This window comes from Lithobates pipiens, unplaced genomic scaffold (assembly GCF_037356315.1).
Source record: "Lithobates pipiens isolate NorthernLeopardFrog02 unplaced genomic scaffold, aLitPip1_a1.2 Scaffold_1, whole genome shotgun sequence".
Classification (NCBI taxonomy): Eukaryota; Metazoa; Chordata; class Amphibia; order Anura; family Ranidae; genus Lithobates; species Lithobates pipiens.
In genome coordinates this window covers 216,195,495-216,212,723 of record NW_027507685.1, presented here as the reverse complement: position 1 = coordinate 216,212,723, position 17,229 = coordinate 216,195,495, and the positions used below count along the sequence as shown (strand labels likewise).

Here is a 17,229-nt window from a genome sequence, read left to right as displayed (position 1 = left end):
GCAGTGGCCTCATAGCCTTATCTATCCTTTGGATCTGTCTCCTGAAGAAGAAATACATACGCAACACTGAAACCGGACCCGCTGGGAGGAACCAAGCTGAGTTTTCTTACAATTATGAGCCACCCCATGCCTCTACAAAAAAAAATAAAAAATAAAAATAAAAAAAATTTAAATAAATAAAAACACACCCTGTCCTTGGGGTTAACTGCCCTTCTTTCTTTTAGAAGGTGCAAGAGCAGCAGGTCGTTCAGGTAGGCCCCCCGCTCCACTACTGAGACCCCCCTTTTAGAGACACAGGAAAAAAAAATAGCCTTCTCCCTGACCTTGGAAAAGATCAACAGAGAGGAGGTAAGGCAAAAGGGAAGTGCCCGGAAATGCCAGTGGAACTCTTTACACCTGTTTCGACTGCCAATCTGAACAACTTGTGGAGTTCTTCACCATAAGGAATGTTACAAACTTGTATGCATCTCTGCATATCTTTGATCCAAGGAGGCCCTGTAATATTTGGGAGGAAACAGCTATCGAAAAAGGCAAATCCCTACGGGGTCTGTTGCATTTCATGGGAAGGGCCTCTGCCGGTTTGCTGTGCGATCAAGAATTGCCTCAAGCCCTGGACAAAAAGCACAACCCAAACACACTGTCCCCTACTAAGTCTTGTGCTAAGAGGCCTTCCTTAGCGAATCGATCCAAGGCTGCAAACTTGGCAGACTGACCTCTTTGCTGTCTGTGCCTTTATGTGTGCCAGCAATTGTGTCAGACAAGTTGCGAGACCCCAGTGTAAATGCCAGGGTAAGGTCCCAGGTCCCTTTCATAAAAAAAAATAAAAAAAAAAATAAAAAAAAGTCAGTCATTCTCTTGATCATGGAACCCGACAGTGCCACTCTGTCACTCAAGACTATGTCATTATCGTCTGGATTTTTGGAACAAGACTGTTGGTAGCAGGGGGTTCTGAACCCAAGCCTTCAGAGGAGCTGGACCCTGCCACTTCCTCTAGCACTTCCACCAAGACCTCCAGGACTGGACCACCATCCCTTAGTGATCCCCCAGGCCCTGTCCTCAGTTGCATTCGCGGCTAGTTGGGATGGAGAGTGGGCGCCGCCCGCCGGTCAGGTGCAAGGGCCAAGGGTAGGCCGGGGCTTAACCACCCTACTTCGAAAGATCCTCCACCTCTTCCAGGAAAGCGTTCTAATGAGGCTTACTGGATTCACCATCCAGGCCCTTTAACTCAGCCTGAGAGTCTGCGCAGTACTGTATGCCTTGCACCTGTGGGACTCCAATGTCATGGTTGAATAAACCTGTGACCCCAGAGCTGTCTGGCACACACGGTCCCGCTCCCTCCTCCTGAAAGCGGGCCCCCAGAGCTTCCCAAGACACAACTTTTTGGAGAAGCTGGGGTGGAAAGGCAACCTCTCCCGGAGGCCACTAGTTCTCCGGGAGATCTCTGTTTCCTTCGCAGGACATACAGGCCTCTGCCTCCCCGGCTGTTTTAGCCATGGTTGCCCACAATGTCTCCCTGCCGGAGGCAACATCAGAACTGAGGAGCCAGGGAGGAAGCATGCTTTTAATCTGGGCTGAGGCAGTGTTTCCTGAAAAGGGAGGAGCCAGGGTCTCATTAGGTGGCTGTCCAGAAAGACGCTAGGGGAAAAAGCCCTGCATATATTTATATAGGCTTACAGATACAACCGGCCCTTTGAGGACAACCGTAATGCTGGTGCAGCCCGAAATGGAGTTGGACACCCTTGCTCTATTCAAAATGCCTCCTAAAGTTTTGCCTTTAGTGACACTTTAACCACTTCAGCCCCAGAATATTTTACCCCCATCCTGACCAGAGCAATTTTTACAATTTGGCACTGCATCGCTTTAACTGACAATTGTGTGGTCATGCAATGCACAAATAGAGATTTATTTTGGTAGTATTTGATCACCTCTGGAAGTTTTTCATTTTTTGCGTTAAAAAAAAAAAAAAGTGACAATTTTGAAAAGTATTTTTTACTTTTTGCTATAATAAATATCCCTAATCATAAAAACAAAGTTTCTTCAGAAGTTTAGGCCAATATATAATCTACTACATATTTTTGGCAAAATCACAATAAGCGTATATTGATTTGTTTGCGCAAAAGTTATAGCATCTACAAACTATGGGAAAGATTTATAGCATTTTTTTTTTTTCTGACTAGTAATGGTGTAACTAGTAATCGTGTGACGAACAGATCAGACACTTTTGGGACCACTGACATTTATACAGAGATCAGTGCTATAAATATGCACCGATTACTGTGTAAATGTCACTGGTAGGGAAGGGGTTAATATGAGGGGCAATCAAGGGGTTAAATGTGTGTTCCCTAGATGTGTTCTAACTGTATGGGGATAGGACTGACTGGGGAGGAGACATATCGTTGTTCCTACTTAGTAGGAACAAATTATATGTCTCCTCTCCCCTGACAGAACAGGGATGTGTGCTTTTATACACACACACACACACACATCCCCGTGCTGACTCTCCTGCATGCGCATCAGGTCCCCCGCAGTACAGCGGGCGTACGTGCCCTGTGGCGGCTCTTAAAGGGGAAAATTATAGTAGTGGTAGTACATCAATGACACATTTTTACTCACCAGCAGAGACATATACACTTTGTACAGACTAACCTTGTATCAAGCTCTTTGGTGCGTAGAAAATTCAATATAGGAGCGAACACTGTAGGGTCTCTATCAATAAAAATCTGAAAAAAGTAGAAAATTGTTTACATTTTTTTTTTCACAAGAAACTACAATCTTTTTAATGTGATCTTTTGATATACCAAGAGGTGTTGCTTTAAGAACGTATTTCTATGTATAGTTTGTAACTATATATGTACATGAGAACAGTCATACTCAACAACCACATATGCAGGCCCTGCTTCCGAACTGATTAAAAATAATAAGCTCTGTGACAGGTTTTATTTCAGCTGGGAGACAGCAAGACTGCAGCGATTGCCAAAAGGAAATCTGCATATGTAACATAATAATGGAAATATGGTATGGCAGACATGTAAACATGACATCCCCTCCTTTCCACCTCGTCCAATCAGAAAACGCTCTACATTCATTCAGAAAATTTAAAACATTCTCTGAATGCTGCCCATGTCGAGTGACCTCCTGTGTTCAGAATGTAGCAGGGCACCCACTCAGCACAGTAAGTGGAGATCACTGTGCACATCGCTGGAGACAACGAGCGAAGTAGCAGGGTCTGCTTCAGTCATTTCCAGCTTCCGGGAGAATCAGCTGGCATGTACCTAGTTGGGTTGGTCCAAGCTGGACCAATGTAACTACATATAAAATATCCATACCTGGAATTCTTGTATAAAGGGTAAACAACAAAATACATTCTCACTTGAAATATATACAGTTATAATTTTAAAAGTCTGCAGCACATAGCAGTCTTGATTAGGTACACATCAAAGTTTTTTCAGCACTTTCATCATTTTATAACATGAATACATTTATATATAACTTATGCTTAAAGCGTTTGTAAAGTCACAGGTTTGTTTTTTTTTGACATTCATGCATGAAGGTGAAAAACCTCCTCTATACAGCAGCCCCCCCCCCCCCATACTTACCTGAGCCCGATCTTCCTCCAGCGATGTGCACAAGAGCCTTGTTTGGACTCTCTCTTCTCATTAGCAGGGACAGTGGGGGGGGGGGGGGGGGGGGGAAGAGAGAGAGAGAGAGAGAGAGAGAGAGAGAGAGAGAGAGAGAGAGAGAGAGAGAGAGAGAGAGAGAGAGAGAGAGAGAGAGAGAGAGAGAGAGAGAGAGAGAGAGAGAGAGAGAGAGAGAGAGAGAGAGAGAGAGAGAATGGACATGTAGAATTTCAGCTCATGAACGAGCCTTCTTGGGTGCCCTCATTGCAAGCTGCTTGCTCTAGGGGCACTCAGCAGGAAGGAGTGACCAAGAGTGCCTACAAGGGACACGAGAAGAGGATCACGATGCTCTGTGCAAAACTATTACATAGAGCAGGTAAGTATAACATCTTATAGATCACTTTAAAAATATAATTTGTAGCAAATTTAGCTAGAAACTCACTGCTCCAGTTTCATCCTTGAGGGAGGAGATTCGGCCACTAAGCAAGCTGGTGAAAGAAAGAAAAAGTTGATCAAATAAAACGGTTTCTGGCTTTCATTTATAAGCTTTCAATGACAATCAGTTTGATTTGCTTAACCTACAAAATGGAAACATACAGCAACCTGAAACAACCACTTTAGGGAGGTCTCTGCAGTCGAGATCCAAGCTTATCCAAACGCTGCAGCCAATACAAGAAAGCATCCCTCCTCTTGCTATTTACATATTCATGTTACATGGCTAATAATGTAGCAGGAAATTCAAGACTAAGGCCCCTTTTACAGGGGGAAGATCTATTTCCATGGACTTCGCTAGCTCAGCAGGGATTGCTTTGTTGATCCCCCGCTGAACAGGCGGATGACAAGTCCGTCTCCTCTATGGGGAGAACGGATGAAAAGGACCACCTGTCTATTTGCATCCAATCTGATGGACGAATGGCGAACGTATCGCTGACATCCGCCTCCCCATAGAAGTCAATTGGTGGCCCGATCGGATCTGCCTGAAAAATGGACAGGCGGAACGATTGTGTGAAAGGGCCCTAATAAGCCATCTTGCAGACCCTGACGTGGAGATCTTAGTTCTGGAGTCTCTGAAAATATAAGAAGCATAAGGCTCTCTTGAAGGCATTCCCAGCACCATAACTTGTGGGAGGGCCACATTTTTGTGGAGTTTTATTTGACCTGTAGACTATAGGAAGTAGAGTCTTGTACTTTACTAGCTATTGATTTGATTTTTGCAGTTTGAGCAATACTCTTTATTGGCCAATTCACGTTATTAAAGAGGAAGTAAACCCTGATGGGTTTACTTCCTCTTTGATTCCCTGCAAAGGTAAAGCATAATGGACTACTACGCATAGCACATTAGTCCATTATGTGTCACTTACCTGACACAGGAGCCAGTGAAGTCACCGCTGTCCCTGTAGTTCCGAGCGTCCATCTTCTTGGTGGGTCTCACTGCTCCGGCGCTGCGATTCGCCGGAGCAGTGATGACGTCACTCCCACGCATGCGCACGGGAGCCGACACTCGCGGCATATCACCGCGATCTGCGGCTTGCCCAGTGCGCCTGCGCCGCCGTCTACGCCGTAGACAGCGGTGGCTGTCTTCAGGTAAATATCTCCTAAACCGTATAGGTTTAGGAGATATTTCTTGGACCTACAGGTAAGCCTTATTCTAGGCTTACCTGTAGGTCAAAGTGGTTTGTAAGGGTTTACAACCACTTTAAAAAAGGTGCAAGCTTTCAGAGTCATTGTATTATTAAAGAGGAAGTAAACCCTTACAAACCACTTTGACCTACAGTGAAGCCTAGATTAAGGCTTACCTGTAGGTCCAAGAAATATCTCCTAAACCTATACGGTTTAGGAGATATTTGCCCGAAGACAGGCACCACTGTCGGCTCCCGTGCGCATGCGCCGGAGTGACATCATTGCGGCTTCACCGAATGACAGCGGCGGAGCTGCAAGACCCCACCGAGAAGATGGATGCGCCGGACTACAGGGGACAGCAGTGACTTTGCTGGCTCCTGTGTCAGGTAAGTGACACATAATGGACTACTATGCGATGAAGGAGCAGTGTATACACCGCTCCTGCCCATTGAAATCAATGGGGCAGCGTGGCTATACCGCCAACAAATTTTGACACATTTTTGGGACCACTGGCATCTTTACAGCGATCAGTGCTATAAAAATGCATTGATTACTGTAAAAATTTCACTGGCAGTGAAGTGGTTAACCACTAGGGGGCGATCAAGGGGTTAATGTGTTCCCTATTGTGTGTTCTAACTGAAGGGGGGAGTGGACCGTGCAGGGGAGATGACAGATCGCTGTTCATACTCTGAGGGGAGAACAGACAGATTGTCTGTTCATACAGAGAACCAGAAACTGTGCGTTTACACACAGATCCTGGTTCTCTGTGTGCCACGAGCGATCGCGGTAACCCGGTGGTGTTCGCGGCCGCCGGGCACTCGCATCGGCTCTGTGGGCAATCAGGGGGCACGTCGGCACCCCCTACTGTCCGAATAAGTTACCGACATAACATGACGGCGAATTGTGCAACTGAGCCATGTTGCCGCACTACAACTGCGGCGGCTGGTCGGCAAGTTAATTTAGTGCAGCATATAGAATAGAATACTAACCTGGAAAAGAATGTGTCTGAAGCCCAGGTAAGGGTCTGTCTTGAAGTGCTAAACCTGTGGGGAAAAAAGAAAAAAAAATACAAGTTTTTATCTTGTTCAAGACAGACATCAGTAGTATGTCACGAATCAATATATTGTCTGATGGTATTGTGTCTAGCTGGTTATACAATAGAGAACAATGCGTACTACTTCCTATTCTAGCCAGGACTATAATGTCAGCCATTCCCCTCTAGAGTCTACCAGCTGTGCAATGGAGGGGTAATGTAGACCAGTGGCTGCCAACCAGTAGCCCATGGACCATGAAAATTTGAGGGATGTATACCACCCCAATGTTGTTTCCAACATGCACTAGGAGTCAATACTGTCAGTGTGCATTGAGGGGGGAGTACTGTAAAAGGAGGCATCATTGAAGTGGAACCCAGACAGGGCCTGCATGATCGAAAACAGACATTCCATGACATGAAAGATTCATAGATCTCGTAACTTTAAAGAATATGTTACTCCAGCATTCACATTCCTAATATGTGCCTGCTGTACCATGCAATTCTATGATAAGGTCTCCTGTTCTATCTGTATTGCTTCCTTTATGTGAAATCCCTGGTGTTCCTGTCAGTCTCTCTGCTTTTCTATTAAAAACGACCACACTAGGCATGAAAGCACAAAGCGGTCAGTTCTATATTTATGCTGGAAGCTCAGCCTGCTCTCTTCCAATGATCAGATTTGTCCTGGCATGCCCCCACACCATTCATTGGGAAGATTAGTGTGCTGCTGTTTCTCCAAGTATCTTATGCAGCTGAGAACAGATATTATATGATCACTCATTAAATAAATGGAAAAAAAATGTTTTTATATCTGTATATTAGCATGAACTGAGAAACATAAGGTTGGTTTCTTACAACACCCAATAGGTGTGACTACAAGTACCATGTAGAGATTGGACTGGTAACAAGTACAACAGGTCCTTTTTCCCCATCCTACACATTCCTGGAATGTGAGGCATTACACGTCTGATGAAGGGGTCCTGCGTGGCCCTGAAACTTTGCACTGCTTTGTTTGTGGTGTGATCTTTCTTCAGGAAAAATAATAATTGCTAGGACCTAATTGAAGATCTGTGGTGTACTGACGAATATTTACATTGTGTCGTGTATGCTCCAATATCCAGCTGGTGGTCGCACAGCACTCAGTACTTTGAGAGCTCATTCCAGGAATGTATGAGATGGGAATACGGACAGGTAACAAGTACTACAGGCTACATCTCCACATGGTACTTGTAGTCACACCTTTTGGGTGCTGTAAGTAACCAGCTTTACGTTAATATACAGAACACGGGTTTGATTTTTGAAATCTCGGTGTCCCCGAGGAACATGAGTCTCGAAACGCGTTATCCCCATTGGACTTCACTCATCATATAATCGACTTTTTTGTTTGCAGTAGGGGATTTGTATAATGTAGATGTATATTTGGAGAATCTGTGCGGCGTTACGCTATTACCACTAATCATTTAAGATAGAATGTTCCAGGCCTGTGTTTTTCATCTCTATTCAATCAAGTTTGTCATATGCTTTTATATACAACATTTGGGAGATTTTTGCCCTTTAAAATCCCCGCCACCCATTACAGTTTTTGATTGAATTTTGGAATGCGCACTGATATGGTCTCGAATCGCATCGCTCCTTCTTATTTAACGACTTGCCCTGCGGAAAATTTACCCCCCTTCATGACCAGGCCATTTTTTTTTAACGATACAGCACTGCGTTACTTTAACTGACAATTGCATGATCATGCGACATTGTACCCAAATAACATGGATGTCTTTTTTCCCCCACAAATAGAGCTTTCTTTTGATGGTAATTGATCATCTCTGCAGTTTTTATTTTTTGCACTATATATATATATATATATATATATATATATATATATATATATATATATATATATATATATATATATATATATATTTTTTTTTTTTTATTATTATTATTTTTTTTCTACTATAAAACAAATTAAGGAACAAAAAATAAAACAAAACATTTGTTCATCAATTTAGACCAATATGTATTCTGCTACGTGTTTTTGGTAAAAGAAAAAAAAAAAAAGAAAAAAAAAAAGAAATAAAATTGAGCCTATATTGATTGGTTAAAAGGTCTACGAACGATGGGATATATACTGGAAATGTTATTTCTTTTTTTTTTCTTTTTACTAGTAATGGCGGTGATCAGTGACTTATAGTGGGACTGTGATATTGCAGAAGACAGTCGGACACTTTGTGGGAACCAGTGACACTAATACAGTGATCAGTGCTAAAACTATGCATCGTCACTGTACTAATGACACCGGCTGGGAAGGTGTTAACATCAGGTGTGATCAAAGGGATAACTGTGTGCCTAATCAGGTTTTTGCATACACAGTGTGCGGCTTTTATTAGGGGAATAGATGGATTTTAGTCCCTGCTTTGCAGGAACACAAATCTATCCCCCCCTGTCAGAATTGAGATAGGTCTTGTTTACAGATCTCAGTTCTCTGTGTATGGTGGATGACACTGGTTGGGAAGGGGTTAAACATCTAGGTGATCAAAGGGTTAAAGTGTTTACTAAACCCACAACAGTAAAATCAGTCTGTATATGCAGTAAAGAATGCTTGTTATACTCACTGTGGAACCTAAGGGGTTAATCCTCTGCATTGTGTAAAAAGGCTGCTTGATCCTGTATGCACAGATCCTCCTCTTCTTGAATTGTCCCCATAACAGGTCCGAATAAGACGGAGTTACTGGAGGCACTCTGCACATGTTTGGTGTGTATTGCTAGAGAGTTTTTCCATAGCTCCCAACTGTCCCTGATTTGGAGCAATGTCCCTCTGTCCCTCATTCCTCCTCATGTGTCCCTCATTTTGGTCTCATCTATATAGTTGTATATAAAATGCACTTTTTATCTATCAAAAAGTGTTTTCCAGTGCTAAATCTTTCATCCGATTCCTTAATTGCTGCATTTGTAAATTCCAAAAGCCAATATAAAGGAATAGTAATGGTAAAACAAAGCACTTGTAGGTTTAACCAATCTTGTTTTTTTTTTTTTGTAAAATTCTCCTTTAAGGGGGTGTGGCAAGGGGGTGTGTCCTATGTCTGCATACTTTTGCTGATAGGTGTCCCTCATTCCCATCTCAAAATGTTAGGAGGTATGTTTTTTTTTTTTCTTGAGAGAATGCATGTGATCAGCACTGTCCAGACGGAGAGTCAGGTGCTGCTTCATAGGACAGCCAGTGCAGTATGAAAACTTCTCCTACAAGCTTTAGCTAGTGCTTGGCTGGACACTTCTAGAAGTCACAAGACTGCTAATGAGGAAAGTTATTTAGCAGTTTATATCTACTAAAATAGTTGTACTTCCATGTACTGTGGGAGACCAGATATAGTGAATGCAGGCTCCTGGGTTTAGTAACATTTTTAACTGTGTGCCTAGCCAGTGTTTTGGTGTACTGTGCAAGGTGCACAGATTGTATTCCTTGCTTTGCGGGGGAATCCATCATTTCCCCACTGACAGTACAGGGCTCTGCTTTGTTTAGATAGAAAGCGCTCTATCCTGTGTAAAGCCTAGATGATCAGCGGGTGATGGTGGTAATCCATCGGCCGGCACCCGCCTTGTTTAATCTCATCACCCCCCCCCCCCCCACCAGCCAGAAGTTCCAAATCACACGCTAGGTACGTGATCTGGTGCAGAAGAGCCACCTTGCTGCTGTATATCTGTGGTTATACGGTTATCAACCGACACCTACCATCTGTGTCCAACTGGGGAGATTTCCCTTCACTTCCTGTCCCACAGCCAAGACAGGAAGTGAGAGAAAATCCCTCTTAAGTGAGAGAATTCCTGGTCATCAACAGAACTAGTTTCCCCATTGGCAGATTCCATGTCTATTCCTGTTCTGGGGACAACCCAAAAAGTTTGTGATTTTCTTTTTCACTTTCAATTCTAACAGTACAATGATTACTTTTGGTGACGCCCGCCGCCCATCTTTATTACACTGGCGCAGGCGCGCTGAAGGATTCTGCACATGCAGAAGAGGTGCAAATGTCACCCAGATGAGGAAGACAGAAGTGAGGCAGCACAAAAAAATAATAATAAAAGGAGAATATAATTGGTTCCTATGGGCAACACAGACAGTTCATGTTTCAGACACACTGTACACATTCATAATAGCGCCCATCCCCCTTCAGACCCACAATGACCCCCATAACACTGAGAACCCTTCCTCTCATCTATCCCCAATACCTACCTCTTCCCCCCAACATTGAGATGGATCACATCCCCGGTCCGGCCTGCAGACCCCGCCATGCCGCTGCCCCTTCACTTCACACAGCCACCATACTTCCGGCAACACCACACTACGAGACACTCGGCCTCCGCTCTTCTCACTGGCTGTGGAGGCTGTCAGTCAAGGATTAACCCCGCCCCATCGCTCTCCATTTTCTCATTGACTGAGACAGCTGTCCTTCAATACTTTTCCTACGCCTAACTTTCTTTTCTCGCTTGCCTCATTGGTTGAGCTGGCCGTCACTCAAGGATTTTTTTGTTCCCTGGCCCATCCCTTGATCCCGCCCCTTCACTTGCAGCGATTAAGGTTATTCAGGGCTGTTCCAGCTTCCTTTACTCGCTAGCTCAATAACTGTCACTCAAAAAAGTTACCCCGCCCCCCTACTTTCTCCTGCTTTTCTCGCTTGATGCAAGGGCTGCCACTCAAGTTGTGCCTCGCCCACTCACTGCTCCCGCTTCCCTCATTGGCTACAGTAACGTTCACTCAAATCTTAACCCTGCCTCATTCCTGTCTCCTCCTTTCTCATTGGCTTTAATGGCTGTCACTCAATATTTAAGCCTGTTTTTGCTTCTCTTATTAGTTGTAATGGCTGTCACTCAAGGCTTTATCTCGTCCACCCCCCCATCTTCCGCTCTTATATGACAGCTTTCTCTTATCACCCCGCCCACCTCATTCAGCGGAGAGCGGGATGAGCTAGTCAGGGGTCACGTGGTATAGCCGGGCCCTGAGGTGATGAGGTGACATGTATAGTTAGTGAGGGAGACTGGTTCGTTCAGGTCGCTGGGCCTATCCTGTGTTGTCACCGTGCTTTTCTCTCACACTCATTCTACTGACATACACAACGTGTTAGCAATTTACTTTCCACATGGAATCGTCCTTTAAAGTGGTTGTAAACCCTTACAAACCACTTTGACCTACAGGTAAGCCTAGATTAAGGCTTACCTGTAGGTCCAAGCAATATCTCCTAAACTTATATGGTTTAGGAGATATTTGCCCGAAAACGGGCACCGCTGTCTACGGCGCGCAGGTGCACTGAGCGCGGCAGTTCCAAAAATGGAGCTGCCGCATTTGTCGACTCCCGTGCGCATGCGCGGGAGTGACGTCATCGCGGCTTCGCCGAATGACAGCGGCGGAGCTGCGAGACGCCACCAGCAAGATGGATGCGGCAGACTACAGGGGACAGCGGCGACTTCGCTGGCTCCTGTGTCAGGTAAGTGACACATAATGGGCTACTATGTGATGCATAGTAGTCCATTATGCTTTACCTTTGCAGGGAAAAAAAAGAGGAAGTAAACTCATCAGGGTTTACTTCCTCTTTAACCACTTAGACCCGGAAGATTTTGGCTGCTCTAAGACCAGGCCATTTTTTGCGATTCGGCACTGCGTTGCTTTAACTGACAATTGCGCGGTCGTGCAACGCTGCGCCCAAATAGAGCTTTCTTTTGGTGCTATTTGATCACCTCTGCTGTTTTTATTTTTTGCGCTATAAACAAAAAAAGAGTGACAATTTATGAAAAAAAACATTATTTTGTACTTTTTCCTATAATAAATATTCACATTTTTTTTTTTAAGAGCAAATTCTTCCTTAGTTTAGGCTGATATGTATTCTTCAACATATTTTTGGTAAAATTTTGTTTTAAAAAAAAATCGCAATAAACGTATATTGATTGGTTTGCGAAAAAGATATAGCGTCTACAAAATAGGGGATAGATTTATGGCATTTTTATTATTATTTATTTTACTAGTAATGGTGGTGATCTGCGATTTTTTTTTTTATGGGGGCTACGACATTATGGCGGACACATTGGACACTTTTGACGCTATTTTGGGATCATTGTCATTTATACAGCGATCAGTGCTATAAAAATGCACTGATTACTGTGTAAATGTCACTGGCAGGGAAGGGGGTTAACACTAAGAGGCGATCAAGGGGTTAAATGTGTTACCTAGGGAGTGATTCTAACTGTGGGGGGGGGGGGGGGGGAAGGGACTGAACGTGGGGAAATGACAGATCATGGGTTCCTAGTTAATAGGCGCTCACGATCTGTCACACGTCACAGAACAGGGATTTGTGTTTTTACGCACACACCCACGTCCCTGTTCTGCTTCTCATGCCCGCAATCACTCGTGGCTGGCGGTCATCAGCTACGAGCATCGGCACCCCCCTGTGCAGCGGACGCGTGCTATCCCGATTGCCGACATATAGCTACGACGGCTCGCGGGATCGCGCCGACCTGCCGCAGTAAAATGGCCACGTAGACTTTTGTGCGACCTGAAAGGCACATTTTTTTTTTTTGCCGCAACTCGAAGCAATGCCTGTGTAATGTTGAGGTCTATGGACATCAAGCCGCATCAAAGTCGGACCAAAGGGGTGCAAGGAGGACTTTGAAGTCGCACAGATATGAATGTTACTCATTGAAAATCAAGGGGGTGCCACTTATCATGTGACTTCATTCTCAAGTCACAGGACAAGCCACACAAGTGTGACAGGGGCCTTACCAGGCACATTCACCCCCTTCCTGCCCAGGTACATTTACAGCTTTCTGTTGCACTTTGAATGACAATTGCACGGTCATGCAACACTGTACCCATATGAACTTTTTATCTTTTTATATATTTTTTAGACAGATAGAGCTTTCCTTTGATGGTATTTAACCACTTGACCACTGGGCACTTAAACCCCCTTCCTAACCAGACCAATTTTCAGCTTTTGGTGCTCTCACATTTTGAATGACATTTACACAGTCACGCAACACTGTACCCAAATGAAATGTTTGTCCTTTTTTTCCCACAAATAGAGCTTTCTTTTGGTGGTATTTAATCACCGCTGGGTTTTTTATTTTTTGAGCTATAACTCAAAAAAGACTGAAAATTCGGTAAAAAAAATTAATAAAAAAAAATCGTTGTTTCTGTTAAAATTTATTGCAGGGTATTGGCAGAGTATTGACCAGTATGGGCAGAGTACTGCACAGAGCAGTGGGAGCGCGCATTGTGCAAGTAAACAGGACATCCAGGGACGCCCTCCCGGCAATTGGCGTCTTTCGGCTATAGCACGGGCGCAAAGTGGTTAAAATACTTGTACATATAGGTGGGGATGAGCTCATAGGGTGCTAGGTTATTATTATTAAATAACATTAATACTGAATTATTTACTGAAATACATCTCAGGTGTCGTCCATCTCTTCCCCCTCCGTCGTTCCAACAACGTGCGACTCCTTGCAAGCCCCTTGGTGTTGGCGTCCGTCTGGAGGGGAGGGGATTGACAGATGAGGATCCCTGGTTTGGTGCCTGTCTATAGAAATCTCTGGATATGTGACATTTTTTCGGAAATTCATTTTTTGAGTGGTAAATATATTAATATAATATTAGATACATATAGTTGTTAGTACGCTAGAAAGTGTTGGAACAATTCATTTCTTTGCGATATTTCACCAGAATACAAATCCCCTGAAGAAGACCGCAACAGCATTGGTCAAAACGCGTCGGTGTATTCATGTGGATGTTGATTAATTTTGTAATACTTGAAATATTTGAAATGCATTGTATAGGTAATTTGATAAAATATTCTTTGAGACATGCCCGTAACCAGAGTTAAAAAAATCAATTAATGATCTGTAATTTGTTTGTATAAATAAATTATTCTTTTATACTTTTATTCTTTCTCACTAATATATTACTATGCCGCTAAAAAAAACGTCGGGGGAACTTCCCAATTCCCTTTTCAGAAAGTGGTTAAATTCCCAAAACATTTTATTATTTTTTTCTGAAAGAAGAGACCCTGGAGAATAAAATGGTGGTCTTTTTTTGTATTAGCACAACGGTTTATCAAGTGCAAAATATCAGTAGTAAAGTATAAAAGATGGGGGTGTGCTGAGTAAAGAGATACCAAACGTGAAAGGAGTTGTATGTTTTTATTGAGACTGTTCAATGTTTTTCACTGATACTTTACTGTCAATGAAATCCAGTGATATGGGGGGCGTGTCCTGCTGTCTGTGTCGATGGACTCCCGCATGAGTGCCCCCAGGGAAAGCACTTCTCTGTGTGGGGGGCACTCAATATGGAAGAGGAGCCAGGAGCGACACCGGGGGACACCAGAAAAGGAGGATCGGGGGCTGCTTTGTGCAAAACCCTTATGCAGAGGAAGTATAACCCCTTGCCGCCGAGCATACGCAGATGTGCGGCCTCGGCTTCCAGGGGTTATGCGGGGATGATGCCCACAGCTGCAGGCATCATCCCGGTACTATTTTTCAGAGCCGGCGATCGGCTTTCCAGCCATAACAGCCGATGCGGCTAAAAGCCCCCCCCCCCCCCCGATCTTACCAGGGCCCCGATGAACAAACCGCCGCTTCTGGCGGCTAGGGACAGACTGGAATGAAGCCGTAAGCAGTAATCGTAAACATGGAAGCGACGTCATGAAGCGACTTCCCATTTACTCGGGTGGAAATGGCGCCGGATTAAAAAAAAGAATACAGTATTCATAATCGCCGAAAACGGCGATCTGAATACTTTGAAATGCAAAGGAGGGATTGGAGGTCTCCCCCGATCCCTCCATAAAGAGTACCACCTATTACTGTCACAAGGGATGTTTACATTTCTTGTGACAGCAATAAAAGTGATCAAAATTTTTTTTTTAATTTTATTAATTTTAAAATAAATAAGAAAAAAAATGTTTGCCGCCACAAGCTCGCGCAGCAAAGAAAACGTATACGGAAGTCGCGCCCATATATGTAAACGGTGTTCAAATCACACATGTGAGGTATCGCCGCTATCGTCAGAGCAAGAACAATAATTCTAGCAGTAGACCTCCTCTGTAACTCTAACCTGGTAACTGTAAAAAAAAATTAAAACGTTGCCTATCGAGATTTTTAGGTATCGTAGTTGTCGTCATTCCACGAGTGCGTGCAATTATAAAGCATGACATGTTTGGTATCTATTTACTCGGCGCAACATCATCTTTCACATTATACAAAAAATGGGCAAATACTGTGTGAAATAAAATATTGCAACAATCGCCATTTTATTCTCTAGATTCTCTGCTAAAAAAAATCTATATAATGTTTGGGGGTTCCAAGTAATTTTCTATCAAAAAATACGGATTTTAACTTGTAAACACCAAATGTCAAAAATAGGCTTAGTAATAAAAGGGATAACATGTTTGTTATAAAAAAAAACCTTTACAAATCACTTGCAGCCTTAGGTTGGGTTCACACTTCCGACGGATGCGGCTCTCAGCTGGAGGTCCGGTGTGTCCCTGTTTCTGGCACAGATCATTTCAGAATTTTTACCTGAATTCGGCCCCGAAACAGAGCCAAAGACGCACAAGCCGCTCCACAGCCTCAACGGAAATGTGTGAACCGGCTCCATAGAGAGACGGTCACAGTCTCCTGTCATGCGAATTGGATGCGGAGAAACCCTCATCCAATTCGCATAGGTGTGAATCCAGCCTTAAATTTGCTTGCGCCTGTGAAAACGGCAACAAACCTCGCTACCCTAAATTTATCATAGAGGGCCATTTAGAAGCCCCTACAGGTCATCAGTTCAGAGGTAACCATGAATAATGGGCCTAGAATTATTGATCTCACTTCCGAAATGTAACTTGTGTAGCACAATGAGCTTTTTCCTATGTAGACATACTTTAATATGTGCATGTAATTTGAGTGTGGGAAGAGCTCAACATTTTTTTGTGCGGGAAATTTTAACCACTTGCCCACCGTGGTATAGCTCAATGATGGCTATAGTGTGGTCGTCAAGTTCTGGGAGGGCATCTATTTGCCTCCTCCCAGTGCGCTCTGTGATCACTGTGTACATGGCTGATCACAGATCAGGGTAAAGGGCCAATCACAGTGGCCCTTTACCATGTGATCTGCTGTGTCAAATCACACAGTAAAAACGCTGTAAAATCCCGGCAAAAAACACATATGTGCTACAAATCAGTGTGAAAATGCCCTTAGAGGAGATCAGCAAACTAACTTTTGCTGGTCTCCCTTCCCTTTACCCACATGTCAGTCCTGGGTCTGCAGGTGGGGGTGAACGTACAGCCAACCTATCACTTCCATCTGTTAGCGGACAGTCAGTTTGTCAGATTTACGCACATTCCCAGCTGCTGTAGAAGCACTTTAGGCGCATATTTGATGCAGGATCTTCTGCTAGCTCTGCCAGAATAAACCTGTGTTGCATGCAGAAAATATGCATGCACCGTGTGAATGAAGCTATGATAGAAGTTCTTCTCGCCTTCTGGAGGTTCCAGCCATACACAGCTCAAACTTCGGCATGTTCCCACTGAATCAGCAAAAATTTTAGCCTCATTCTGCCCGCGGGAGTTTTTTTTTTTTCCCTTTTTTGAGGGATCGTTAATTTTTATAGAACAGATGTTTTCTGCAGCTATACAGATGTTCTGTGCATACAAAGCATATGTTGGATACAGCTCATCACAGAGCAGAGAGAAAACTGCAGAATGTTTTTTTTTTTTCCCTGAATCATTTCGACTTTTGGTAATTTTGTAGGATCTTCTTTCTTTTAGGTCTGTGTTCTGCCAGTTTAAAAAAAAAAAAAAAGTTTGCACTGAACGTTGTAAACTGTGTTATTCTGCAAATGCATTGTAGAAGGTTCCCTATCACAGGGAAATGGCATTCCTCTGACCCCACTCCCCCTCCCACTGATGATCCTGGAAGAGGGCAAGTAGTAAAAATTGGAGCCTTTCC

The 17,229-nt window shown here is 43.7% G+C and overlaps 1 protein-coding gene across 1 annotated transcript in view; it reads right to left on the bottom strand.

Annotated features, from left to right (window-relative positions):
• The window catches only part of SHKBP1 (SH3KBP1 binding protein 1), a 37,633-nt gene extending 26,985 nt beyond the window's left edge, over positions 1-10,648 (bottom strand). Inside the window, exons 1-4 of the mRNA XM_077482513.1 lie at positions 10,490-10,648; positions 6,227-6,280; positions 4,060-4,105; positions 2,647-2,720 (exon numbers count right to left, since the gene is read on the bottom strand). Coding sequence (XP_077338639.1) covers positions 2,647-2,720; positions 4,060-4,105; positions 6,227-6,280; positions 10,490-10,548 — 233 coding nt within the window. The 5' untranslated portion in view covers positions 10,549-10,648. The remainder of the gene's footprint in view (positions 1-2,646; positions 2,721-4,059; positions 4,106-6,226; positions 6,281-10,489) is intronic.
• Positions 10,649-17,229: the final 6,581 nt, after the last annotated feature.